The following is a 27,682-nucleotide window of genomic DNA, read 5'->3' as shown; positions in this document are numbered from 1 at the left end:
CCTGGTTCATCACTCAAAACCCCAATCATGGGTAAGACTGCCGACCTGACTACTGTCCAGAAGGCCACTATTGACACCCTCAAGCAAGAGGGTAAGACACAGAAATAAATTTCTGAACGAATAGGCTGTTCCCAGAGTGCTGTATCAAGGCACCTCAGTGGGAAGTCTGTGGGAAGGAAAAAGTGTGGCAGAAAACACTGCACAACGAGAAGAGGTGACCGGACCCTGAGGAAGATTGCGGAGAAGGGCCGATTCCAGACCTTGGGGGACCTGCGGAAGCAGTGGACTGAGTCTGGAGTAGAAACATCCAGAGCCACCGTGCACAGGCGTGTGCAGGAAATGGGCTACAGGTGCCGCATTCCCCAGACCTGGGCTACAGAGAAGCAGCACTGGACTGTTGCTCAGTGGTCCAAAGTACTTTTTTCGGATGAAAGCAAATTCTGCATGTCATTCGGAAATCAATGTGCCAGAGTCTGGAGGAAGACTGGGGAGAAGGAAATGCCAAAATGCCAGAAGTCCAGTGTCAAGTACCCACAGTCAGTGATGGTCTGGGGTGCCGTGTCTGTGTGTTGGTCCACTGTGTTTTATCAAGGGCAGGGTCAATGCAGCTAGCTATCAGGAGATTTTGGAGCACTTCATGCTTCCATCTGCTGAAAAGCTTTATGGAGATGAAGATTTTGTTTTTCAGCACGACCTGGCACCTGCTCACAGTGCCAAAACCACTGGTAAATGGTTTACTGACCATGGTATCACTGTGCTCAATTGGCCTGCCAACTCTCCTGACTTGAACCCCATAGAGAATCTGTGGGATAATGTGAAGAGAACGTTGAGAGACTCAAGACCCAACACTCTGGATGAGCTAAAGGCCGCTATCGAAGCATCCTGGGCCTCCATAAGACCTCAGCAGTGCCACAGGCTGATTGCCTCCATGCCACGCCGCATTGAAGCAGTCATTTCTGCCAAAGGATTCCCGACCAAGTATTGAGTGCATAACTGTACATGATTATTTGAAGGTTGACGTTGTTTGTATTAAAAACACTTTTATTTTATTGGTCGGATGAAATATGCTAATTTTGTGAGATAGGAATTTTGGGTTTTCATGAGCTGTATGCCAAAATCATCCGTATTAAGACAATAAAAGACCTGAAATATTTCAGTTAGTGTGCAATAAATCTAAAATATATGAATGTTAAATTTTCATCATTACATTATAGAAAATAATGAACTTTATCACAATATGCTAATTTTTTGAGAAGGACCTGTATTTAAAAATAAGCACTTAAACATGCAGACTTCTTCTACAAAAATTTGTGAAAGAATGGCTTGCTCTCACTACTAAAAATCCTCACTAATAAATATTTCATAGTCAACTGTTAGTGGTATTAGAACAAAGTGGAAACGATTCAGAACAATAACAACTCAGCCAGAAGTTGGGCATGATTCCTTAGTTGCAGTGAAAGGAACTATTAAGACATTTTGGAAAATTTCATACTGTCAACGTTTTGGAAACAGCTTGGAGATAGCCTCTTCCTGATCCAACGTTACTGCACACCAGTGCAAAAGAAGCAAAGCCAATTAAGAGATTGGTCAGGAAGAACTTCAATGGTCTGCTTAGCACCCAAACCTCAATGGGTTAGAAAACGCTTGGGATGAATTATCAGGTCTTCTTGTCAAACATCAATGTCGGATCTTACATTTTAGCTTTTGGAAGAATGGTCAAAAATTCCAAAAATAAACCTTATGGAAAGCACTTCCACAAGACTTGAAGTTGGTATCACTGCAAAGAACACTATGGACTACAAATTAAATATCTCTAATATCCTATGTGTGCAAGGGCTGATGAGCAAATAATTTTGGCATTGAACTCTACTTGATCTCCTTCCCTTGAAGCAGATATTTTCCACCAACCCAGAGGGAGCACTCTGTTTTCTTGTTGAGAACCATTGCCTCAAACTCAGATGAGCTGGGTTTTATCCCCGAACTCCACACTCTGTAGCAAACCACTCCACTGGACGTGAAGGTCATGGATTAACTCTGAGCTTCACTCTCCAGACACCCTCATCACCCTCACCATAAAACACAAAAACGGCATCTCTGTGGATTTAAAACTGACCTGGGAACAATCTTGAATTTGTGTAGAGAATGCAGTCACAGCTTTTGCTTTGGTCACACAAAGATCATATTTAGTGTAAAAGCAACTCTAACACTCCATATTCCCTCAGCACTACCCTTCTTCACAACTACAAAACACACATAGACTGGATTATAAACTCTGAAGACCCCCTTAGCAACTAAGTCAGGGTAACAATCTGTTCCACTGTCCCAAGGCCCAAGTGAAAGCCACACTTCAACAATAACAGTTATAACAATTTATGGCCTCTTTGGTCCTTTTTAATTCCAGGTTAATTGAAACAGTCACCATCCACTGATGGGAGAGGGGATAAAAGGCATTCTTGTTTTGTATTAATCGCCTTTACAAATGCAACAAAGGACACCGCTTCACAGTTGAGAAAGTCAGTAAAAGAGACATGGTGAAGCAATGATTCTTTGGCAAATCAAAAAGGCTGTTTTTATGTCTCCATCTTCATTATTCCACTAACAATGAGCATCAGGTCCCCATGTGAATGTTTGTGTGTTACTGCCAGGTTCCATGTGGCTGTCACTTTCTGCTGCTGGCCTTTTCACAGATCATTACATTGCTCGACTGCTCTGCCCTCTTCATATTCTCAGGTCAGTTGCTGCTGCCATTTTCACAATTAATTACTAGTACAAAGAATCACTGTTTACCGCTGCAGTAAATTGACCGTAATGCAGATGTTGGTAGTTTTTTTTCCCTCTCCGTGTAATTTTGGTTTTAATACCAAATATTTATCAAGAAACTCAGAATTCAATGAGTTTTTATGTTGTGTTGTGTATTGTTGTTTTATAAACCACACAACCAGAGACTGTAAGACTCAACACGTATGATATTGTGGTGTTTTCTTAAGAGCAAATTGGCAGGAATTTCTAGACAGTCAAAAACACAAAAGGGATAAACACATATTATTAGGCAGCAATAAGATATGTAATAGTTGTTTACTGTGTGACTTTATATGAGGCCGTTTTCATACCAATATTTCTTCATCTTATTGAGATTTGTATATCTTAATTTCTGCACAGCTCTTATAAGGTCCCACAGTGTTCCAATCAGGTTGGGGTCATGAACTTGACTGGACCATTGTAACACCTTAATCTGCTTTTTTTGTAGCTATTCTGTTGTAGATTTGCTGCTGTGTTTGGGATCATTGTTCAGTTGATGTCAAACAAATGGGCTCACATTTACCTTGAATACCTAAGTATGAAGAGGACCTAATGGTCAATTCAATAACTGTAGGTTCTCAGGTCCTATGGCAGCAACAATAGAAACCCAAATTACTTTTCCCTCCACCATCATGGTTGACAGTTGGTTTGAAGTTTTTGCTTTAAAATTGAAAGATTGGCCACTGTCCTAAATGTTTTCCTCTTGTAAATAATCTTTTTCAGCGTAGAATAATGAGCTTCAGATACTTTGGGAATGACTATATAATTGTTCCCATGTTGAAAGGCAGTAAATATTTATCTTGGTAGAACCTTTGTGCATCTTTCCACTTTAAATAAAATGCCTGCAGTAAGATTGGACTGTATAGACATTCAAGAACACATTATTTTCCCAAGGACTGTACAGTGTGCTGTATGCCTCAGTGAAAGTCTGTTATTTTCACCCTTTTTCTTGGAAGGAGTTTAAGTACACTTGTTTTGACATTTTCTTCTGTTTTATCTGTTCAGTGATTTGTCCTGTGGAAGATTTTACTGCCTTGGTTTGTGAGGCAGGAAAAGATAGGAATTCAGGTGAACAAAAAACCCTGTTCATTCAGAAACTTTTTAATAAAAACCTTAATGTTACTAAATTATAACAAGTGACAAACAAAATTTCTGATCCAAGCTTTAATCTTTAATATCTCCCAACTATCCCTTGATCTACCATTCTTTGCTCTGTATCGCATAACAAGGGTTATAAAGGGATTTTACTTTTTTATCCATCCCAGTAGGGCTTCACTACTGTAATATTTGTAACACTATTACAGCTGTTAGTGTACTTGTGCTTTATTGAACAAGGAATAGACTGAGAAATGAAGCGTTGAGCCAAAGGTTTTCTTAGAGAAGGGATAAACCTTGAGGAGAAAATAAAGGCCTTCAATTTAGGCTGACATTTGGTCAATATAATACTCCTTCCCCTTCATGTCTATCCTCGAGAATGACAAATCTTTCTTCATAAGTTGTGGCAGATGTATTTTTTTCTTTTTAATCAGATACAGAAATGTCAGACAGTTGAATCCTTGAATGTCACAATAAAGCAGGTGAGACAGATAAATTACTTTAATACTGTGCAGCCAGGTTTGACCTTTCACAGCCCTCAGCAAGAAAAACAAACCAGTAAGTTGCTTTAGATGCCCACTGTGCTTTAAAAAGACAAGAATACATTAAGGCGTATACTGTTGACGATTTGATGTTCAAACCAATCATCTGGGTGGTGAATAGTTTTAAATGGATTTCAAAATGGCACGGGTGTTTGTACACCTGAAAGATAATTATGTGTGAGCATCTCTGTTGATGAGCAGTTTCTGAAATACTCAGAATATGTTTGGCACAAAGAATGGTCTCCTCTGTTATGGGAATGGGAAACCTTTGAGATTATAGAAGGCAACAGTAGCACACTGACCCTGGAAGAAGATGGGCTGCAGGAGCAAAAGGCCACACCAGGTGTTGCTCCTGCCAGTTAAAACTCAGCAAAATTACACCATAATAGACTAGAAAATGTTTTCTGGTTTACTAGGTTTTGATTTCATGTGTGGTGTTCACTTGGTATGGTCTGAAATGGAGGTAAAGCATTTTTATAGTTTTTACATTGCTGCTGACACACCTGAATTTCCCCCACTCTGAGGCTATTCTATTCTATTCTATTCTATTCTATTCTATTCTATTCTATTCTATTCTATTCTATTCTATTCTATTCTACTTTTAGTGGTTCAAGTTGTTAGTGATGGTGTGCTGATGTGGGCGATATTTTCTTGGCACACTTTTGACTTTTTAGTAACAACTGAGGAATATCCATCATTTTATGACCACACTGTTCACATTCTGTAGTTTCAGTAGGAAATTTGAATATGTCACAAAAATCAAATTATCCCAAACTGGTTTCTTGAATATTAAAGTGAGTTTACTGTGCTCTAGTGTCCTCTCCAGAAGTGCTAATTCTGTTGACTAAAACTATAACAAATATTAAAAAACAAAATCCTTAATTTTGGAATGAAACTACACTGAAACTAATTAAAAATGGATTTAAAATTATAATAACTCTGATGAAAATGAATTTTTGTTTTCAAAAAATAAAAACAAGACAGTGTTGGAGGGAGAAAAAACTCCAATAACATCTATCAGCCCATTTCCAATGAAGTTTAAATTTGTGTAAAATGTAAATAAAAACAGAATACAAACCCTTCAAATCCTGTTCAAGCTATATGCAATTGAAAACATTATACACTTGGAACATTCCACAGGTGAACAGGTTAATTGTAAACAGGCGAGTGTCATAATTGAGTATAAAATGAGCATCCCTGAAAGGCTAGGATGGGCAAGGATAGAGTAAGGTTCACCACTCTGTAAGCAACTGCATGAGCAAATAGTCCAACAGTTTAAGAATAATGTTTCTGAATGTACAATTGCAAAATATTTGGGGATTTCATCATCTACAGTCCATAATATCATGAAAAGATTCAGAGGATCTCTGCATGTAACTGGCAAGGTTGACAACCAACAATGAATGCCTGTGACCTTCAGTCCCTCAGGAAGCACTACATTCAAATCCTACATCATTCTGCAACAGATATTACCACGTGGGCTGAGTAACACTTCAGAAAACCATTGTCAGTTAACACAGTTCATCACTACCTCTACAAGTGTGGGTTGAAACTCTACCATGCAAAGCGCAAGCCAGATATCAATAACATCCAGAAACGCCACCGGCTTCTATGGGCCCGAGTTTATCTGAGAAGTGTGCTGTCGTCTGACCTGTTTTTGTAAATTATGGACGTCGTGTCCTCTGGGCCAAAGAGGAAAAGGACCATCCAGATTGTTATCAGCTCTAAGTTCAAAAGGCAGAATATGTGATGTTATAGGGGTGAGTCAGTGGGTAACCTGTGAAGGCACCATTAATGCTCAAGGGTACATACACATTTTGGAGCAACATATGGCATCTTCCAAGCAACGTCTTTTTCAGGGACATCCCTGCTTATTTGAGTAAGACAATGCCAAGCCACATTCTGGACTTGTTACAGCAGTGTGGCTTCATTGTAAAAGAGCGTGGAAACTAGACTGGCCTGCCTGCAGTCCAGACCTGTCTCCCATTAAAAATGTAAAATGGACTGAACTTATATAGCGCTTTTCCAGTCATACAAACCACTCAAAGCACTTTACACTAGAGCCACATTCACCCAATCGCACTCATTAACGCTCACACATTCATACACCAATACACAGATTGGTAGGCAACTTGAGGTTAAGTGCCTTGCTCAGGGGCACATCGACATATGGCAGGATGACGCTGGAATTGAACCCACAACCTTCTGATTGCAAGATGACTACTCTTCCTACTGAGCCACAGTCGCCTCAAAAAATGTGTGACGCATCATGAAGTGCAACATATGACAACGGAACCCCTGGATTGTAGAGCAGCTGAGGATGTAAATCAAGCAAGAATGGGAAAGAGTTCCACCTACAAAGCTTCAACCATCCTTTTCTTCAGTTCCCAAATGCTTATTGTATATTTGTCAAGTTTGAACATCTTTGTAGTGTTATTCAATTGCATATAGCTTGAACAGGATTTACAAGTTGTTGTATTCTGTTTTAATTTGTTTTTCATAATGTCCCAACTTCATTGGAATTGGAGTTGTAATTTTAGTTGTGTTGAGAGGCAGTAAAAGTTGGATGGAGGTCACAGGTCTCTTGCAGAGATTCTTCCATTAGTCTGCAGTGACCGATGCAAAAATATATAGATGCCAGACAGAAATGAGCAGACATCTCAGGACATCTCCCCCATAGACAAAGCTGATTGTCAAACATGAATATAAACTCTAGTTAATAAGGACTGATGTCTTTATCATTTTATTGCTTTTGTTTGCAAAGCTTACACAAAGCTTACGCGCTGGAATACTTACAGTTCTGTTTTTGACACTTTTTGAAAAATGCCATTTAAGGAGTTAATCACTTTTTTAAGTTTAAATTCCTGATGGTGTTAAATTTGTGTTAATTAAACATGTTTGAACATTTTATCTGTAGCATTTAGTAAAAACCTTAAAGAAATCTAGGAAGGTGATGTGAGAGCATTTTAATGGTGTGATGGGGGTATTAAGTATAAACTCAGCTATTTGATAGTTGTGGCTTTTTCACACTGAAAGCAGCTTGTTGAGTTTGTTTGGGTATCTGGAACAACTTATTCTGAATGTCCTGTGAAGTTTTTTGGGAACGGTCCCACAGGAAACAAAGCCTCACAGCAATCCCATGACTTGCTGTGGAGATTTTGCCCTATAGTAGGCTTGTATTAAGGGGTAGAAGATGGTTAAATGGATGTTTTGGATTATGTTTTAAGCTGCCAAAAATAAAAATGAATACATTAAAAAGTATAAAAAGGTTCCTGTAGGCTGTTGTCAGCTCATAGTCGACGACTTGGCAAACAGTCTTTTGGCCTTATGGTTTTCTTTTTTAGTTTGCTGTTATGTCATGGTATTTCTGCTGCATTTAAACTCAGTTTAAAAGGTGTGTTTTTATGTATGTTTAAACTCAGTCATTCCCATTAGATAATATTCTTATTCACAGACCACTGATCATTAAGCATTGTGTCTGATGCTAAAAGTTACTGGTATTTTGCTCAGGTTTATTTACTGTAAACAAAACAAAATGACAGCCATTACTATGTAATGAGATGCTGTCTATTCACCCGTTGCTTAATCCCACTACAATGCTGATTGTTTTGCTTTAATGAGCATCTGAAGAAGGAACTGTTTCCCCTTCTAATTTCCCCTCGGGGATCAATAAAGTATCTTTGAATTGAATTGAATTGAATCACCTCTTCAAACCTTTATACAGCCATAAATAAACACTGTGTCCATTTAAATGAAGTCCCAATTTGTTGGGGACATCTGTCAACATTACAGCATTTAACAATACATAAAGGTACTGCATCTTGAGTCTGTATAACACATAATAAATGAAGATGTCATCTGCAGGAATGATTGAGAGGAAAACATAAATGAAAAAAAGAGTTCAAAGCCTCGTTTATCCTGCGAGATGTCTTCCTCTTCACAGCTTTGGCAGGAGAAGCTGCCACAGCAGCCAAACACTGTGTTTCATTATGAATGAGTGTTGCTGCCTCTCTCTGTGCGGCAGTTTTAATTGACGCAGGGCTGAGGAGCTTTAATGTATGTGACGATGAGATGGCGGATTGAGTCCGGCACCTCATTACCACCATCTCTTATCACAAACACTCTCTCGACCGGAGCACAAGGGTCTGCAGGGAGAGGCTTCGTTGGCCATGTGATGTGAGCGACAGTGGAGAGGAAGTGGAGAGGAAGCGTGGGCAGAGAGGAGGGCTGAGAACGTCACAAAATCAAACACCCTTCGCCTTTTCCAGACAGAGGGAAACCCCATGAAAACTAACATCAGAGAGTTGAGTTTCTGTTCCAGGAAAATGATTCATTAGCTGGTACTGCAGGACTAAGGTGCATTCAAGGTCAAAAATGTCTGTCGCTCATAGAATGTTAAGTGCGTTGTGTAAAAAAAGTTGATAAGGTGCTTGCCTTTTTGTTGGACCACACAGAATGTTTATCCAATGTTCCCTTACCCTAAAGACAGGGTCCTATAATGTCAGCACTGCAGGATAGTTGTCAAAGATTTGAAGATGAAAAACAAGAAAATATTCTGAAGAACTATAGGGGCTACGTCTAGAAATACAATTAAAAATGTGTAACAAGTCAGTCAGCAAAGACCAAGTGTTATAATCCTTAGGTGTTTGTTCTTATCCATCCCGTTGTTCATTATGTGTCTTATCCCTGCTATTTTCTATTAATTTCTGTGTTCTTTGGTAGTTCCTGCCTTATTAGTTATTCCTCGTTTCTCAGTTTCTTAGTTCATACTTGTATTCTTTTGTACATTTAGAATCTTCTCTGGTCAGCTCCTTTCAGGTTAAGTAGGTCCCCCTTCGTTAGTTTTCTGTTTTCACATTGTCTCAGCTGCTCCATGTATCCTCTGATTGCCACACACCTGCGTCTAGTGTCATCACCCATATCTCCCTCAGTGTAAATCCTCCTGGATCCTCCTTATATTCCTCGTTCCCATGCCTGTTATCTTTTCTGTTGATATGACTTTCTTTATGCCCGTGCTCCATGTTCTCCTCTCCTTGTGTTGTTTTAGGAAGTTTTCAGAATCAGAATCAGCTTTATTACCAAGTTCGTAGATACAAACAAGGAATTTGACTCCGGTACACTTTGCTCTTTTGTCCTGTTTTTGCATTACAGAATATACAAATTTACAATGTACAATATACACATATATAATAAAAAGGTGCATTTGCAACATCTGCATGCTGTTGTTTTGTACTTTATTGAATGTTCAACAGAGAAACAGCCTGGGGGAAGAAAGTGTCTCTGTGGCGGCTGGTTTTAGTGAACAGTGCTCTGAAGGTAAAACTCTAAACAGTTTATATGCAGGGTGTGTGGGGTCTGCAGAGATTTTAGCAGCTCTTTTCCTGACCCTAGACCTGTGTAAGTCCTGGATGGAGGGAAGGTCAGCCCTGATTATTCTCTCTGCAGTCCTGATTATTCGTTGCAGTCTGGACCTGTCCTGTCTTGTGGATGAGCCAAACCACACTGAGATGGATGAAGACAGGACAGACTGAATGATGGCAGTGTAGAAGATAACCAGCAGCTCCTGTGGAAGGTTGAACTTCTTGAGTTGCCTCAGGAAGTACAGTCTCTGTGGAGCCTTCTTTCGAACAGTGTCTATGTGTGAAGACCATCTCTTCAGACGGTTGGCCAGGAGACGACTCTGTTCAGGACGGGTGGGGGGACTCCTATAGGCAGTCAGGTTTCTAAGACCGGTCCATACAGCCGAAGCGTCACCAGTAGAAAGGCTGTTCTTAAGCTTCTCACTATAGTTTCTCTTGGCTTCTTTGATCTCATTTGTTAGTTTGTTCCTGGCCTGCCTGTACCACGCCCAATCTCCACTGCTGTGAGCTTCTTCCTTATCCCTGCGCAGGTTCCTGAGGTGTAACCATGGCTTGTTGTTCCCAAAGGTGCAGAAAGTCTTGGTCTGCACACACATGTCCTCACAGAAACTGATGTATGATGTATGATGTCTGTTTCTGTTTCATTAATAAATCCTTACAATGTTCATCCCATGCTCCTATCTGCACTTGGATCTTACTCCAAAACTGCACTTCATGACACATAGATATATATATATTTTTAAAACGTTTTAAACTTGCCATGTCTGGCAGAGGAGCACTCAGAATTGTGCCAAGCCCAAACACCTGTTGGTGTATGTGTGAGCGCGCTTGTGGATAAGGTTTCTCCAAAAGAATATTCAATAGCGGGTGTCAGGGCAGGACCCATGTCTGCCTCGGGTCCTGCCCCCCTAGGACCCGAGGCAGACATGGAGGAGGTCGGAACCACAGGCATCCGAGGACCCCCGGACCACGGGAGCCCCGGGAGAACCAACCAGTAGCCGCAGTGCAGAAGTGTAAGTTAGGGTAGTAAGAGTAAGTATAAGTAAGAGGATAAAACAAAATGCAAGTTATAAAGCGTACGTCAGTAAGTCTAAATATTGTAACTTGTATTGTAAGTATGGGTATGTGTAGGTAAATTAAAGTAAATAGTAGGAGTGAATGTAAGTAAAGATAAGTAAGTATGTAAAAATAAGTTTAAGTAAGTAAAAGTAATAATGTAGAGGTAAGCTACTTTAAGTGTAAGTAATTAGAAGAAGAGGACTAACAGCAAGTGTTGGAAATTAAGTGTAGGAAACAAATTAGTAGTAGTAAGTAAATAAGTAAAGTGTAACTAAATTAGTGGAGACAGGTTTTACTAAGTATGCAAAGGTAATGGTAATTACGTTTAGGCAAATAAGTTCAAATTAAGAAAAGTTTGAATGAGTTAAAATGAGTAAATAAGAGGAAGTTGGTGAGTATGTAATGAAGTAAATATAAGTAAGAAATTGTAAGTTAGTGTTGGTAAGTATAAAAAGGTAGGTAAAGGTAAAAAGGTATGTAAGGATAAGTGTAAGAAAGTAAGTGTAAAGAACAAATCAGAATCAGAATCAGAATCAGAAAAGCTTTATTGCCAAGTACGTTTTTGGACATACAAGGAATTTGTTTTGGCGTAGTCGGTGCAATACAGTACAAATTAAACAGTACAAACATATCTACAATATAATATAAATATAAGTGCACAGTTTTAAGTGAGTGAGAGTAAGAGTAAATAAGAGTAAATATAGAGCAGTATTAGTGTTAGTGTTAGTGAGTTGATAAAAGTAAAGTGTAAGTACACTTTTGTAAGTAAGTTAAAGTAAGAGTAATTATATGGAGTCTAATATGCCTAGATCTGTTGTAGCTCAAACTGTGCATCCAGAGGTGGGTGCTGCCTTCCCCCCAAAAGGGCAATTTAAGATATCAGATTAAGAGGCTATAAAATTAGGACTACAATTCTCCAGATGTTTTTAAAGAATATCATTGAAAACAATCTGAGGCAATAAAGCCCTATTGAATGCTTTCATGTCAAGCTGCAGGTAAATTATATGATATTTTAGGTTTAATTATCTATACAGGATTTAGTACAACTGTCTGCACCCTTTGTGTTTCCTTGTATGTCTAAATGCTTGTACATTTACATTTCACCCCTGATTTGAGGTGAAAGTTATTGAGTTAACTGTTTTGATTCTGAATGAGAATGAAACTTTTATTTTAAGCCAGTGTTTATATCATTTCCCCCTATCCCATCATGTATAATCCATCATGTATAATTCTGTATAATTCTGTTTTTTGTTCTTGATCTGAATATTCACATATTTTGAGGCATTTTTAAAGATGACATAAGAGTTCTGGCACATAGAAAATCCCCTTTCCCTTCTTGGCCTTTTAATGACCATACATAGCTGTGGCTTCAGATCAAAATGTCCTGCTCTTTTAGTCCTGTTTATTTTGAGGAGAAGAACATTAACTCTTAGGTCAAACAAATATATGTAGAAAACACAAGTTAAACTAACAGTCCAATAATCTAAGCTTTATGTTGTTTGATCTGTGTATAATTTTATCTAATATTACTCAACAGTGATGAATTGACATTATCCTATAGGTCAATAGTGATTTAGCTGGAGTATTTCACTCTAAATTTAGAGCTTCATACCTCTTTCCCTGCAGAGATACAATATGATTGGTTTAATACAGGTCCTTCTCAAAATATTAGCATATTGTGATAAAATTCATTATTTTCCATAATGTAATGATGAAAATTTAACATTCATATATTTTAGATTCATGGCACACTAACTGAAATATTTCAGGTCTTTTATTGTCTTAATACGGATGATTTTGGCATACAGCTCATGAAAACCCAAAATTCCTATCTCACAAAATTAGCATATTTCATCCGACCAATAAAAAAAAAGTGTTTTTAATACAAAAAACGTCAACCTTCAAATAACCATGTACAGTTATGCACTCAATACTTGGTCGAGAATCTTTTTGCAGAAATGACTGCTTCAATGCGGCGTAGCCCATTTCCTGCACATGCCTGTGCACGGTGGCTCTGGATGTTTCTACTCCAGACTCAGTCCACTGCTTCTGCAGGTCCCCCAAGGTCTGGAATCGGCCCTTCTCCACAATCTTCCTCAGGATCCGGTCACCTCTTCTCGTTGTGCAGCGTTTTCTGCCACACTTTTTCCTTCCCACAGACTTCCCACTGAGGTGCCTTGATACAGCACTCTAGGAACAGCCTATTCGTTCAGAAATTTCTTTCTGTGTCTTACCCTCTTGCTTGAGGGTGTCAATAGTGGCCTTCTGGACAGCAGTCAGGTCGGCAGTCTTACCCATGATTGGGGTTTTGAGTGATGAACCAGGCTGGGAGTTTTAAAGGCCTCAGGAATCTTTTGCAGGTGTTTAGAGTTAACTCGTTGATTCAGATGATTAGGTTCATAGCTCGTTTAGAGACCCTTTTAATGATATGCTAATTTTGTGAGATAGGAATTTTGGGTTTTCATGAGCTGTATGCCAAAATCATCCGTATTAAGACAATAAAAGACCTGAAATATTTCAGTTAGTGTGCAATGAATCTAAAATATATGAATGTTAAATTTTCATCATGACATTATGGAAAATAATGAACTTTATCACAATATGCTAATATTTTGAGAAGGACCTGTATGTCGTCTCTGAATACATTAGTGCAGTCACCCTGTTAAACGTGTATTAAATTTTGACTTGTTTTCACAGGTTGCCCAACCTTTTGGGATGATATTCGCTGTTGGTACCGGGCCGAGGTGGGACAGGTGGTCAGGGTCTCATGTGCAAACGTCTCTCAGCTGTTTGCTGATAACCAAGGTAAATCAGTTCCATCAAAACATCAGCAGTGACACAAAGGCCACAACTAACATTCAGAGATTTATTGCTTTTAATCAAAGTTTTTTTTTTTTTTTGATGCCTTAAAATTTGTTTTGTATTCATTTACTCAGTAAATGATAAAAATTCATTGTTTTTGTTCTTTTTTTGCAATGGTACTGTTGCTCGTTATATTGTGAGGGCTAAAGCAACTAATGTACTCAGAAACAAATGTCAGCTGTTTACTTTCTGGCTTTAATTTTGAGTCCTGCAGAAATACTCCGGTCAGCGACAGTGCAAATTAATATTCCTGTCAGCAGCTGTGCTGATCTTTAATTTTCTTGCTTTTTTCTCTTCTTGAATTTTTTTTTAGTCCTAAAGCTGCAACGATTTGTCATTGTGAGACAGAATTTATTGTTTTGTTAAACAAAAACAGCAGAATCCAGTTTAAGTTTAACATTATGGTCAGTTCTGATCATCCATTAATCAAGCACAGCCCAGGAAGGTTGCCATGTTATTTTGGGGGTCTCCCAGGACTATGTTGTGTTTTCATTGGGTGGTTTATGAAGACTGCTCAGTTTTCTGTGTGCACTGCTGCCTGTCTGTGTACACAGACTGTTTAGATTACCCCTCCTGCTGTCTGCTCCAGACTCCTGTCTGATCCAGCTGGTCTGTTTTTATCAAAACAATAAATGCACAAATGCAGCATTAAACAACAGAAATAGAAGAGATGATGGAAAAATGAATGAATGTCAGGGGAAATAAGAGGATTAAATGAAGACAGGAAAATCTGGGTTGAGAAAAGATGTTGCAAGCCAAGTAGGGGACACAGCAAACGTGTCGAAAGAGGTGTTCTTGTTAGATGACACCACACAAAGTGCCAGGTGTGGTAAAACTAACCCGGCCCATCACCTTGAACAAACCATCCCCACCACCTTGGTGATGCATTAGGGGTCTTTTTTTTTTTTTTTTTTGAAGGCAAGCTGGTCAAAATTTCGAGGAAAATTGATACAGCTAAATACTGCAAGAAAACCTGTTAGAGGCTTAAAATGACTTGAGACTAGAGTTGAGGTTGACCTGGCATCAGGACAAGACTCTAAACATACAGCCAGAACTACAGTGGGATGGTTTAGATCAAAGTCTATTCAGGTGTTGAAACGGTCCAATACATTTCTGTCAAAAACAGTTATTAACCAGCAATCAAATCAAAAGTTATTGTATTTAGTTATCATGCAATGTGTGCATAAAAAATATGACTGGACAAGAGGAGGACAAAGGGAGTGTCATGTGTAATAAAACTCTTCAACAGTTAAACAGCTCTTTGTAGTAATTTAAAGAAACAGGAAAACAATCAAACAAAGACCTGACACAGGACCTTGGAGACATCAACCTTCAGCTGATAATCACGTTTTCAGTATGCTTTGGGTCATTAACATGTTGAAGCTAAAATCGTGTTTTCTGTCTGAAAAGCTGTTCTTTTTGGCATTATTTTTGGTCTCTACAAATAAATTTATTAGTATTATCAATAGTGTGCTTGATTTTGCATGCTTTGATTGTGCAGAAACTCTAACATTTCTATCATGTCATGTAGCAGTTCTCAACAGAAGAAGCAACAGCAGAGTGGTTACACAGAGTGTGGTTGATGAGAATACACTTGCATGTTTCCTGCAGTGAAATTCTGACTGAGGGCAAGAAACAAAAATTATTAAGAGTGAAAGTTAAACGAAGACTTTGTGTGGAGGTATCAAGAAGCAAAGGTTGTTGTGAATGACCTCATAACTCAGTGTTAGTCACTTCCTGGACCTTGCTGGGTTTCCTCCTCCACATGTTGGTCCAGCCATTCCAATGGGATTCTATAGAAAATAAAAATGAATTGGAAACACAAAGAGCTCAGTGAAAAGCCAGGAGCAAGAGTAAGGAGCTGACACTGCTTGTTAAACACAGCAATATCAGTTTTAGCATTGTCCCCAGAGCCACAACCTTCAAACCTTAAATCGCATCCAATCGTTTGCTGCGGCTGCAGGGTCTACATGCTACGCTCTTCTGCTGCTGGATATCAGTAAATCCACCCACGATTCAAACCCCCACACTCTACTGTGTTGAGAAGCTAGGCGGCATTTTCTCTTCATGAAACCTAGAATTTCATTGTAAACACTGTGTTTCTTCAGCCGCAAACACGAATTTGGTGTGAGTACCTGAAAACCTTTTTATGTATCATGAAACTTCAAGAACTCAGATTTCAGCTCCACCATTTTAACTCCTGGCCAAGGTGGGAGAAAAGAGCTTGAAATTCAGTCTATTTAAATTCAACATTTAGACATCGAGCTGTCCAAACTACGTTGAGACTAAGAGTTTTTAAAATTCAAGTATTTCTGAATGTACAGGGGTTGGACAATGAAACTGAAACACCTGGTTTTAGACCACAATAATTTATTAGTATGGTGTAGGGCCTCCTTTTGCGGCCAATACAGCGTCAATTCGTCTTGGGAATGACATACAAGTCCTGCACAGTGGTAGGAGGGATTTTAAGCCATTCTTCTTGCAGGATAGTGACCAGGTCACTACTTGGCCAGAGTCGTCCTTAGCCCTGCCCCCTTTGTACCCCGCATCTAAGCGGACTTCGGCGAAGTATATTACCCACAATTCACTGCTGCAGATAACGTTCTGAGCAAAAACCAATCACAACCGTCAAGGTAACCAGCAATCAAATCAGAATAATAAGAACTGCGCAAACTTTAGACAGCAAGCTGACAAATATATATTTTTTTACTGGCTCAACATTGTAAGATACCACTGGGTTCAGAGTGAGTCTGGGCAGTCAGTAGGTCATAACACTGAAGTTAGTTTTCAAACAAACACTGGCGTGGCGAGAGTCTGGTGTATAAGCCTCCTTCGCTTCCTGCACTTTCTTCTCCTCAAAACAATTGCTTGTTGCAGTTTTAAATTGTGTTTTTAGCAGCAAGACTGTGAAAACAGCCCTGGTTCCCGCCCTTTTTGATGTTGCAGTTACGGTGCAGAGGTGCACATTTCATAGAGGGGCGTAGGGTGTAGTGTGGGTATTGGGACATGGCCTCTACGTCAAAAGCTGTAGGAGGAGTTCGCTCAGATATGTGGGCTAGAAATGGCCAAAACAGGGTAAAAATGGCAACTTCAATCCAAAATGGCCGACTTCAGATTCCACGGTCAAAACATGACTTGGGGCTGATTTTTTAAAAATATTCTAGGGGGTGCTGTGGACGAATTAGGCCACGCCCACCAAATATGTCATCAGATGTCTGTTGGGGACTGGACTAGGATCAATCACATTGAATTTGGTGCAGATCAGGTGATGTATGTGGAAATTAAAGCCAAATGTATGGCCATGGCGTGATGTCCGACTTCGCCGCACCACCCTGTCAACTCCCTTTTATGAAAAGTCACTGTGCTTCAAACGAAGTTAGACCCACCAGTTATCTGTCTTCTGACACACTTTCAAGTTGATTGATTGTAGACAGCCAGATAGCGACTTTTCCCAGTAAAAAAAAAGTGACTTCCGGTTCTCAGGGGGCGTGGCTTTGATGATGTCAGCATATGACCCCATAGGATCGTCCAAAAATTGGCCTTTGACCCAAAATGGCCGACTTCCTGTGCGTTTTAGGGCATACCCCAAGAGACTTTTTTTCTTGGTTTCAGTAGCTCTACCTGTGTGCCAAATTTCAGATCTCTACGACTTACGGTTCGGCCTATCTCACGTTTGGGGACGTGGCTAAGAAGTTTGACGACATTACGTAACAAATATTTTACGCGGGGGACAATTTTGGGTAAAATCTTACGTGTTTTGGTTCATGGCAAAGTCCCCATATTGCCCCGCAAAGACGCAACGGAAAAAACAAAGAATAATAAGAATTCTTGCAATTACAATAGTAATCACAACAGTTTTCCTGCTCGGGCCTAAAAAAATGTTTTGACAATAGTTGCTGTTAGCTGGGTCACTGCTACCTTCTTTTAACCACAAAGGATGAGATAGTGAGAAAGTGAGAACGAAGAAAACTAAAAGTGTAAAAAATTTTTTTATCGTCGAATTTGCATCTACTATAAGTCTATTTGTGCATATGCTGTTGCATATTTTCTCATCTTAAATTCATTTGTAAAATAAGTAGCAGTAAGCTTAATTTCTGTCTTGGAGAGATCGGCTGTGAATTAACTTTTTCTGTATGTAAGATTAAAAAGTATATTCAGAACTGAATAGACAACCCAAATCACAATCTGAGGTGTTTTTTGAGGAAGAATTTTGCTTAATGCCTCTAAATTGTTCTGCATTGTTTTGGACTCTTTGTAACAGCTTCATATAAATGAGAACCAATGGCCATGATCAAAAGTTAAGTGCCATCCATGAGTTTGTCCCTATTTCATGTAATTCTGAAAGCTGCCATTAAGGGAATTTTGTAAAATATTAGCAAGACTTTCAGAAGACAGTTTTATGCATAATGTGGAAAGACATGAGAGGAATGTTGGGTTTTTAATTTTGCGTTTGTATATACAGGTCCTTCTCAAAATATTAGCATATTGTGATAAAGTTCATTATTTTCCATAATGTAATGATGAAAATTTAACATTCATATATTTTAGATTCATTGCACACTAACTGAAATATTTCAGGTCTTTTATTGTCTTAATACGGATGATTTTGGCATACAGCTCATGAAAACCCAAAATTCCTATCTCACAAAATTAGCATATTTCATCCGACCAATAAAATAAAACTGTTTTTAATACAAAAAACGTCAACCTTCAAATAATCATGTACAGTTATGCACTCAATACTTGGTTGGGAATCCTTTTGCAGAAATGACTGCTTCAATGCGGCGTGGCATGGAGGCAATCAGCCTGTGGCACTGCTGAGGTCTTATGGAGGCCCAGGATGCTTCGATAGCGGCCTTTAGCTCATCCAGAGTGTTGGGTCTTGAGTCTCTCAACGTTCTCTTCACAATATCCCACAGATTCTCTATGGGGTTCAGGTCAGGAAAGGTGGCAGGCCAATTGAGCACAGTGATACCATGGTCAGTAAACCATTTACCAGTGGTTTTGGCACTGTGAGCAGGTGCCAGGTTGTGCTGAAAAATGAAATCTTCATCTCCATAAAGCTTTTCAGCAGATGGAACCATGAAGTGCTCCAAACTCTCCTGATAGCTAGCTGCATTGACCCTGCCCTTGATAAAACACAGTGGACCAACACCAGCAGCTGACACGGCACCCCAGACCATCACTGACTGTGGGTACTTGACACTGGACTTCTGGCATTTTGGCATTTCCTTCTCCCCAGTCTTCCTCCAGACTCTGGCACCTTGATTTCCGAATGACATGCAGAATTTGCTTTCATCCGAAAAAAGTACTTTGGACCACTGAGCAACAGTCCACTGCTGCTTCTCTGTAGCCCAGGTCAGGCGCTTCTGCCGCTGTTTCTGGTTCAAAAGTGGCTTGACCTGGGGAATGCGGCACCTGTAGAGTTAACTCGTTGATTCAGATGATTAGGTTCATAGCTCGATTAGAGACCCTTTTAATGATATGCTAATTTTGTGAGATAGGAATTTTGGGTTTTCATGAGCTGTATGCCAAAATCATCCGTATTAAGATAATAAAAGACCTGAAATATTTCAGTTAGTGTGCAATGAATCTAAAATATATGAATGTTAAATTTTCATCATGACATTATGGAAAATAATGAACTTTATCACAATATGCTAATATTTTGAGAAGGGCCTGTACATGCCAGTAGTCTGAAATTTACCATTGCGTAGTCCTTGGGTGAGTAAATAAGTTTGTTGTATTTCATTTGCAAAGTCTTCACCTGCTCTGAGTTGAGATTTTAAATGCTACTTTTTCTCCACCTATAAAGGATCTCAAGCAATTAAAAATGTTACCTCTTTCTAGCTTATGTTTATAGGAACTGCACTGAGGAGGGTTGGTCCGAGCTCCACCAGCACTACCATGAGGCCTGTGAGTTTGAAGACGATATAGAGGCAGAACCAGAGGTAAGTCTTTATTAGTATTTTTGGTGAAGTTGTCATATTCTGGACAAATTATTTTGCATTTGTTTTCTTTTGTCTTGTGTTGGGCCTCTACTCTATGGAACACATATATTTTTTGTTATTATTTTTGTGTGCTTTTAAGTGGTGACAAGTATTATTTTTGAAATATCTCACATATTTGAGACAAAACTGTTGTTTTACTGTGGAAGTGCCTCAGTTCAAAGCGCTTATACAATGAGAACCTGCTGTTATAGATTTAATTACTGGCTATAAACTACAGCTCTTATTATGGTCATAATTAGACAGAGTAGATGACAGATGACAAAAATATGACATTTTATACAGCAAACTGAGGCCTTACAGAAAAAAAAACTGTTTTCATGACAATGAATCCCCTGCTGTCAACTGAATATTTGTCATAACTGAACATAGAGAAAAAAGATAAATAAAATATCAGTCACGAGAAATGGGCTGCACAAGATAATTTGGGTGGAAAAATATGACAAATGATTTGAGGTTATACTGATTTCTTTAGGTTGAGTAGTGTTTTAATAGCACATAAATACTCAACAGTGGATTTCAAATGTATATTCTTTAGAAGCCAGGTTTTGACTATGACAGATATTTTTTTTAATGTTTTCCAATCTTTTTACATTGTGCACACACAAGTGTGCACACCCTTTAACTGATACTTGCTGAAGAACCATTTTATTCAACTTCAGTATTTAGTCTTCTTTAGGAGAACTGCCAATTCTGCTTTGCAAAGTCCTTCAACTCTGTCAGGTTGTGAAGACATCTGTTGTCCACAGCCCCTCCCCCCTGCAGAATATCTGTGCCAACACACCTGAATCAAATGACTGGCTCATTAACCAGGCACCTGAACAATGTAATTCAGCAATTTGATTCAGGTGTGTTAGAGCAAGGACACATCTATAGCACACTAATCATGTCCATCCATTTTTATCTTCTGATGGCTACTTCTAGCAAAATAATCCACCGTGTTACAGAGCTCGGATCATGTCAGACTGGTTTATTGAACGTGGCAGTGAGTTCACTGCACTTCATTATCCTCCATAGTCATCAGATGTCAATCAAATGGATTACTTTTGGGATGTGGTGAAACAGGTGATGCACATGCTTGATGTGAATCTCCTATTCCACCACTGTTGCATCTCCTGACTGCAGTCATATTACTTCATGTAATACTGGTGCTGATTCACATAAACAAAAATCTTGTTGTGTCAAACACAATGTTGAATCTATGTCTACAAGAATTAAGGCAGTTCTAAAGGCATAAGGGAGATCCAACCTGGTACTAGTAAGGTGTACCTTCTAAAGTAGTATATGACTAAATATATATTTCTTGGAATGTGGCTGTTGAGGACCAAACATAAAAATGACAGTGGCAAACTCATGGTGATGAGATGATGTAATAATCAAAATGAAGGAAACTTAGAGAAAATATATGAGGGAATACAAGACATGGAACCAGGGTGACAGCAATGGAAGAATTCAGCAGGAAACAAAGAAACCAGGAAGCTAAAATAGTGTGGATGAATGATTAGTGACATAAAAGCAGGTGGGTGCAATCAGTAGAATAAGTGGCAGCTAAGTGGGGAGAAAGGCTGAGGAAGGATGCCTTATGAACAAAGAATGATCACAGAAGAAGCAGAGCGAAAACACACAAGGATCTGACTAAACAATAGATAAGGACTGTTACCATAATAAGAGAAAAAATGAACTAGAAACTCAACATAAATGAATTATGGTAATATGGAAAGCCCTTACTTGCAAAATACCACCAAAATAACACTAATATAACCACTAGTGGCAACTAACCTCTCAGTTTTAGCTTAAGGATTCAGGGGAGCAAATGTCAGGATGATCCTGAGAGTACAAACCAAACTTTGTTTGAGGTCCATTAGATTCACTGCGACTGATCGCTGGTGGGAACTCAGGACTAAATGTTGTAACTGAATGAAGAAGTTGCTTCAAGAATGTATTAGTTTAAGGGTGTGCAAACTTATACAACAAGATTAGGATTGGTAATAATGTTATTTATTTATGTCTTTATTTGTTTATTTATTTGCCCAATATATGTCGCATTAAAGGTGGAAAAAGATTTAATAAAATTCATAATGTTTAATTTTGTTACATACCCTAAACTGCACGGGCTGCATGGTGGCACAGTTGGTAGCACTGTTGCCTTGCCGTGGTAGAGCTGAGCTGGATAATGTTTCTCTCTGGGCTATCGTTGCAGTGGCAGTGATTTGGGGTGTCTGTGTGGATGTGGGGGCGTGGTGGGGGATGCTGGCCACGAGTGCTTGCCGCTAGCCGGGGACCTTTTGCCGGGTGAGTTTGTCCCATCTTGGTGTGGGGTCGGGGGTTCCGTTGTGAGCTCGGTACTCGGTGGTGTCTGCCCTGTTGCGCCTGTGGGTGGGGGCCGTGGTGGCCCTTGCCTTGCCATCGCAGCTCACTATGTGGTGGGGGCGGGACGCGACGGGGTGCTTGGACCGGTGCTGTGTGTGGAGCTTGTGCTGTGTGAGTGTTGCTTTGTCGGCTTTTCGGGAAGGAAGCTCACCTGTGGGAAGGGGATTCATGGCGTTTGGGTTCGGGGGCATGTGTTTGATATCTGTGTCCTGGTTGGGGTGGCCCTGTGGAGAAATTCATGTTGGGGTTCTTTGGGGGTGGGGGGCTCATGGTGTTGGGATCAGAATTAATTGGGGGTTGGGACTATATTATTCTGTGGCGGCTCTGGTTGGTGGGCTAGTTTGGACCATGTAGAACCCTCTTTTGTACATGGCCCCCTCTCCGGATGGGGATGGGGGTCGTTGGGGACTGGGGTGAGGGCGGGGAGGCTGGGCTCTGGGCTGGGGTCGCTCAAGTTTAGGCACGAGCCCGGGCTAGCCTGGACCAAGTTCAGGTGCTGGGGCGGTCTGCCAGTCTCCTCCCCCTGAGGGAAGGCGACCACCTTCTGGGTCCGGGGATTGGTTGCCCCTATGGGGTATCGGCACCTGGACCTGGGAGTATAGAGTATGTATGGGGAGTGTGAGTGAGTGTTTTTATTTGTACGCATGAGGGTGGGAATGTTTGATTGTGATTGTGTGTGCCTGTTTTTTGTGTCAGGTTGGGTCTTGGGCTGCTCCCTCTCCTGGATTTGTTTGGGCCCCCCATCAAATGTGGGGCCTATTTCCTCCCTGCAACACTACGTGCCAGTGGTTGGTGTCTCTGCCCGCCGGTGTACTTGTGGTTCTCGGTATGTGGGGCTGGTTGCTTTGGTGTTTGCTGGCTTACTACCGGTGGCACTACTGGTCCAGGCTTGCCGGGGCCTGGACCCCTGGGCTCTGTCTGGCCTCTGCTTGAGGAGTGATATGTCCTGGGGTCTCGGGTCTCGGGGGGGGGGGGGGGGGTTGCGGTAGTCTCACCGGTGGTTCTCTGGGGTTCCTGTGCTCTGGGGGGCCTTTGGATGTCTGTGGCTAGAATCTTCTCCGTATCTGTCCCTATTCCAGGGGGGCAGGTTTGTGGCTTCTTACACTATTGCACATTTTTATGGAGAAACCTTGTATACGCAAGCGCGCTCACACTCAGACCCGCAGGTGTTTGATTCAGGTGTTGACAGATACACAAATGTTCTATTTTGAGCCGCATTTACCACTAAATACATATCGCATTCATAAGTACCGTGCACATTTCGGTAAAAAAGCTGGTAATATGAACGTTTCTGCAGGTGTAGAAGCAAGCAGGGTGTCATCTTGTATTCTCTTCATCCTTCTTTCGTTTGTCCATTCTTTTCTCCTTCTCTCCTCTTTTCCTCTTTGCCCCACCTTCCTCTCTTTCATGCTTCTTTTTTTTTCTTTTCATTTCTGTCTTCGTGTCCGTAATAATTGAAATAATCCGAAATCAGTTTCTAATAAAGTTTATTTTTTATAAATTTCAAGCAGAGCTTTAAAGCATTAGCTGTAATGCTCCATATGTGAAAGTATATCTATTGGGCTTTGTCTTGGCACTCAGACAACAATTCTGAGCGCTACTCTGCCGGACAGGACACCGGTTTAAAAAAAAAAAAAAGCACTGTTGCCTTGCAGCAAGAAGGTCCTGGGGGTCTTTGTGCATGGAGTTTGCATGTTCTCCCCATTCATGCGTGGGTTCTCACCGGGTAGTCCAGCTTCCTCCCACAGTCCAAAGACATACCTGTTAGATTGATTCATCTCTCTAAATTGCCCTTAGGTGTGTGAATGACTGTGTGCATGGTTGTTTGTGTGTTGCCCTGCGATGGACTGTCGACCTGTCCAGAATGTACCCCGCCTACCACCCTTAGACTGCTGGAGATAGGCACCAGCTTCCCCCCGACCCACTATGGAAGAAGCAGTAGAAATGACTGACTGACTGACTGATAAAAATGGCCCTAAACTGTTTATGAACAGATTGTTTGCACACTATTGAGATTTACTGTATCACAAGAGAGCTTCCCTGCTTATTGATATTTTCTATACAACATAGCTTTGCTTTTCTCAAAGTTGTAATATATCTCCACCAAATCTCACTAAAGTATCTAAATTGTTCATGAAATGAATTTCAGCAAACTGAAAATATGAAAAAATGAAAAATTGGTTAAATCAGTTTCCTTGATGATTGAACAAGTAGGTGGAGAGCACTTAAGTGTAATGTGCTTACTTTATTTGTTTGTCTCTTTCAGACGATATACTTCTCCAACTTTAAACAGTTGTATACTGCTGGCTATGCTACCTCACTCATCTCACTTATATCAGCCATTTTTGTTTTCACTGTTTTCAGGTAACAATTTCCAATATTCTGCTGTCTTAATGTTTGCAGACACATACAGTAAGGAAACATAAGATTTTTCAAGTTTTGTTTTTTCTGCAGGAAGTTTCACTGCACCAGGAACTACATCCACATCAACCTGTTCTTCTCGTTCATCCTGAGAGCCAGTGCTGTCTTCATCAAAGACCTGGTTCTTTTCTCTGATGAAAATTTGGACCACTGCTTCATGTCAACCGTGAGTGTTACCATTATTTCTATCAGCGCATTAACTCACCAGTAGTAAAAATATAGAAAGATAAAAAAAACAGTAAATATCGGAGAGCATTAATGATTTGGTTTTCACTTCTTGCTTTTCTTCTGCTGTGAGAGGTGTAAGTGTCCCTTCTGTTTGTCTGTTAGGAATCAGCATAAGCACTATGACTCATTTAGAGGGGAAGTAACGCTGAAAAAGGAAGAGTAAGAGTAGTACAGATTTTCTCTACAATATTAATAAAATATGGAAATTGCTATTGATGTTTTCCAAGTCTGCATAAGAATACAAACATGAAAAAGGTGTAAGGAAAACATCAATGTTGGATTTTGCACTCCAGTTTCTAAAAGTTGAATATTTGAATTTCTTAGAATTAATTATTTAAACAACCAGAATGGAGTGATACATTTCCTCCATCAGTATTTTGGTTCTTGAGTTATCAATTGGGAATTCATGGATTGTAAACACAAATGCCATGCATGGTCATGCCTCAAGTGGCACAGAGTGGCATCTTGGTGCCACCAGCTCTAAATAAAACCAGCACATCATGGCTGCTCAGTGTGGTAGAGGGTGTGGAATGCTGTGGGTCTGTTTCTTTTGAAGGCCCCTTGTTAGATGATATGGGATCTTGAACTCTTGAACTCATGACATTTTAAGTAAAGATCTTGAGGTTTCTGACAAAAAAAACAGAAAATGGATCAACACTGGTTCTTTTAGCAGCACATTTATACAAAATATACAGCTAATCAGAGTTGGAGTTAGAGACTCAGTTGACATTGTATCAATAAATAAAACGACAAAACTCTGGCACTCAAGGATAGACTAAATGTAAAACAGTAGCTAATTAAATAATAGGTATTGCTCATTCATCAACACTACCGCATTCAAATGACATATTCATGTCAGAATTTAGGTATTGTATGCCGTTAAAATCCATAAAATAAAGAATCTCTTGTCCATTAATGCTAACAGACTTTAGTCAGTGGGAAAAGCTATGTAGGTCAGAATTCATTACAGAGATAGCTTTAGGGTTGAAGCCGTTCAGAAATATTGAGTTGCATGTTTGGATAGATCTGTAACATTTTCCGAAAGGCAGCAATTCAACTAGGTGGTGGGCAGGACAGAGCGAGTATGTCAGAATATTGTATGCTCTCTGAAGGCAACATGAGTTGATGAATTGTCCAGCGTAGGTAGCTGTTGGTCGATGATGTTCTGGGCAGTTTTTTAAAATTGCCTTAGAGATTTCTATGTTGCTGCTGAGCCATACCACACCAGGATGCTGTGAGAAAATAGGCTTTTGGTGGAACAGCTATAAAAAGTTGTAATGAGCTGCTGCAACAGGTTTACTCTCCGGAGCATTCTAAGAAAATACAGACACTGCTGTGCTTTCTTAGCCAGAACTACAGTGTTTGTTGTCCGTGATAAGTCCTCAGAAATGATGGCGCCCATGTGTTTGAAGCTGGACAATACCTCCACCCTTTCCCCATTGGTGTGCAGTGAAGCATTTATATTTTACTTCTTCCTCAAATCAGTTATAAGTTCTTTTTAGTTTTAATCATGATTGTTTGATGTCCTCCGCTGTACGTCGATGATCAAACTCATTATCTTTAATGATGATAGTGTCATTTGCAGCCCATGATTCAATAGTGATACAAATTTAGCCCACAAGCAAAATGAGAAAGATACAGATAGACACTACTTTTAAATTTTTAGGAAGATTTACACTTGACACTGTTGGGATTATGATTATTGATTAATTAATATTTATCAATAATTATAATTGAAAATTGTAATTTGACAAAATTAATTTCTTAACCAAAAATCCTTATTTATGAAACGAAATCAGAGATGTCCTCTGGGATTGTAATTGTGGCTCAAAGCCCTTGATAATTACAATTAGTAAATTCTCAGTAATAGTTGATAACTACAGGGGTTGGACAATGAAACTGAAACACCTGGTTTTAGACAACAATAATTTATTAGTATGGTGTAGGGCCTCCTTTTGCGGCCAGTACAGCGTCAATTCGTCTTGGGAATGACATATACAAGTCCTGAACAGTGGTCAGAGGGATTTTTAAACCTTTCTTCTTGCAGGATAGTGGCCAGGTCACTACGTGATACTGGTGGAAGAAAACGTTTCCTGACTCGCTCCTCCAAAACACCCCAAAGTGGCTCAATAATATTTAGATCTTATGACTGTGCATCACAAGACTTGCTGTCTTGGTCACAGATGCGCAAGCAAGACGTGCACCAACAATTTGTCCTCTTTTGAACTCTGGTATGTCACCCATAATGTTGTGTGCATTTCAATATTTTGAGCAAAACTGTGCTCTTACCCTGCTAATTGAACCTTCACACTCTGCTCTTACTGGTGCAATGCGCAATCAATGAAGACTGGTTACCAGGCTGGTCCAATTTAGCCATGAAACCTCCCACACTAAAATGACAGGTGTTTCAGTTGCATTGTCCAACCCCTGTATTTACTAGATGTCACTGTTTAATCAACCGTTTCTGCCAAAACATGGGGAACTTTGACCTTATTTTGACTGACAAATCACTCTTGCACAAAATAAACACAAACACCTTCTCTTTATCTACGTGAATATTTATTAAATCAACAGTCCTGATACAATTCGCTCTTCCGATTCAATAATCTTCACCTTATCAAACATGCAAAGTTCTACTAAAAAGGGTAAAATATGCGTCCATGATTAACTCAGCAAAGCAGTCCGTTTTTCGTCCTTTGTGGCGTCCTTGGCAGAAAGGTGAAAAATATGACGGACCGTCACTAGTTGACTGGAACAAAAAAAACAAGGAGGAAAAATTGCTACTCCTTGAAAACTCCGTGGTCTTTTGGTTACGTGTTAAGCTCGCGTCTTTGATCGGTAAAGTAAAATCTCTGACCTTCCTATTCCAGAAACTTCTTTCATGAATTTTTCTTTTTTGTTGGCCAACGGGGAGAAGGAATGAAAGTCCACGCGGGAT

The 27,682-nt window shown here is 39.8% G+C and overlaps 1 protein-coding gene across 1 annotated transcript in view; it reads left to right on the top strand.

Annotated features, from left to right (window-relative positions):
* Positions 1-27,682, top strand: part of LOC124873504 (pituitary adenylate cyclase-activating polypeptide type I receptor-like) — a 56,637-nt gene that overhangs the window by 17,440 nt on the left and 11,515 nt on the right. The window contains exons 3-6 of the mRNA XM_047374195.1: positions 13,553-13,660; positions 19,568-19,668; positions 24,362-24,459; positions 24,550-24,682. Of these exons, the coding sequence (XP_047230151.1) occupies positions 13,553-13,660; positions 19,568-19,668; positions 24,362-24,459; positions 24,550-24,682 (440 nt within the window). The remainder of the gene's footprint in view (positions 1-13,552; positions 13,661-19,567; positions 19,669-24,361; positions 24,460-24,549; positions 24,683-27,682) is intronic.

Source organism: Girardinichthys multiradiatus, chromosome 9 (assembly GCF_021462225.1).
Source record: "Girardinichthys multiradiatus isolate DD_20200921_A chromosome 9, DD_fGirMul_XY1, whole genome shotgun sequence".
NCBI classification, from domain to species: Eukaryota; Metazoa; Chordata; class Actinopteri; order Cyprinodontiformes; family Goodeidae; genus Girardinichthys; species Girardinichthys multiradiatus.
This window is presented reverse-complemented; position numbering and strand designations above follow the sequence as displayed.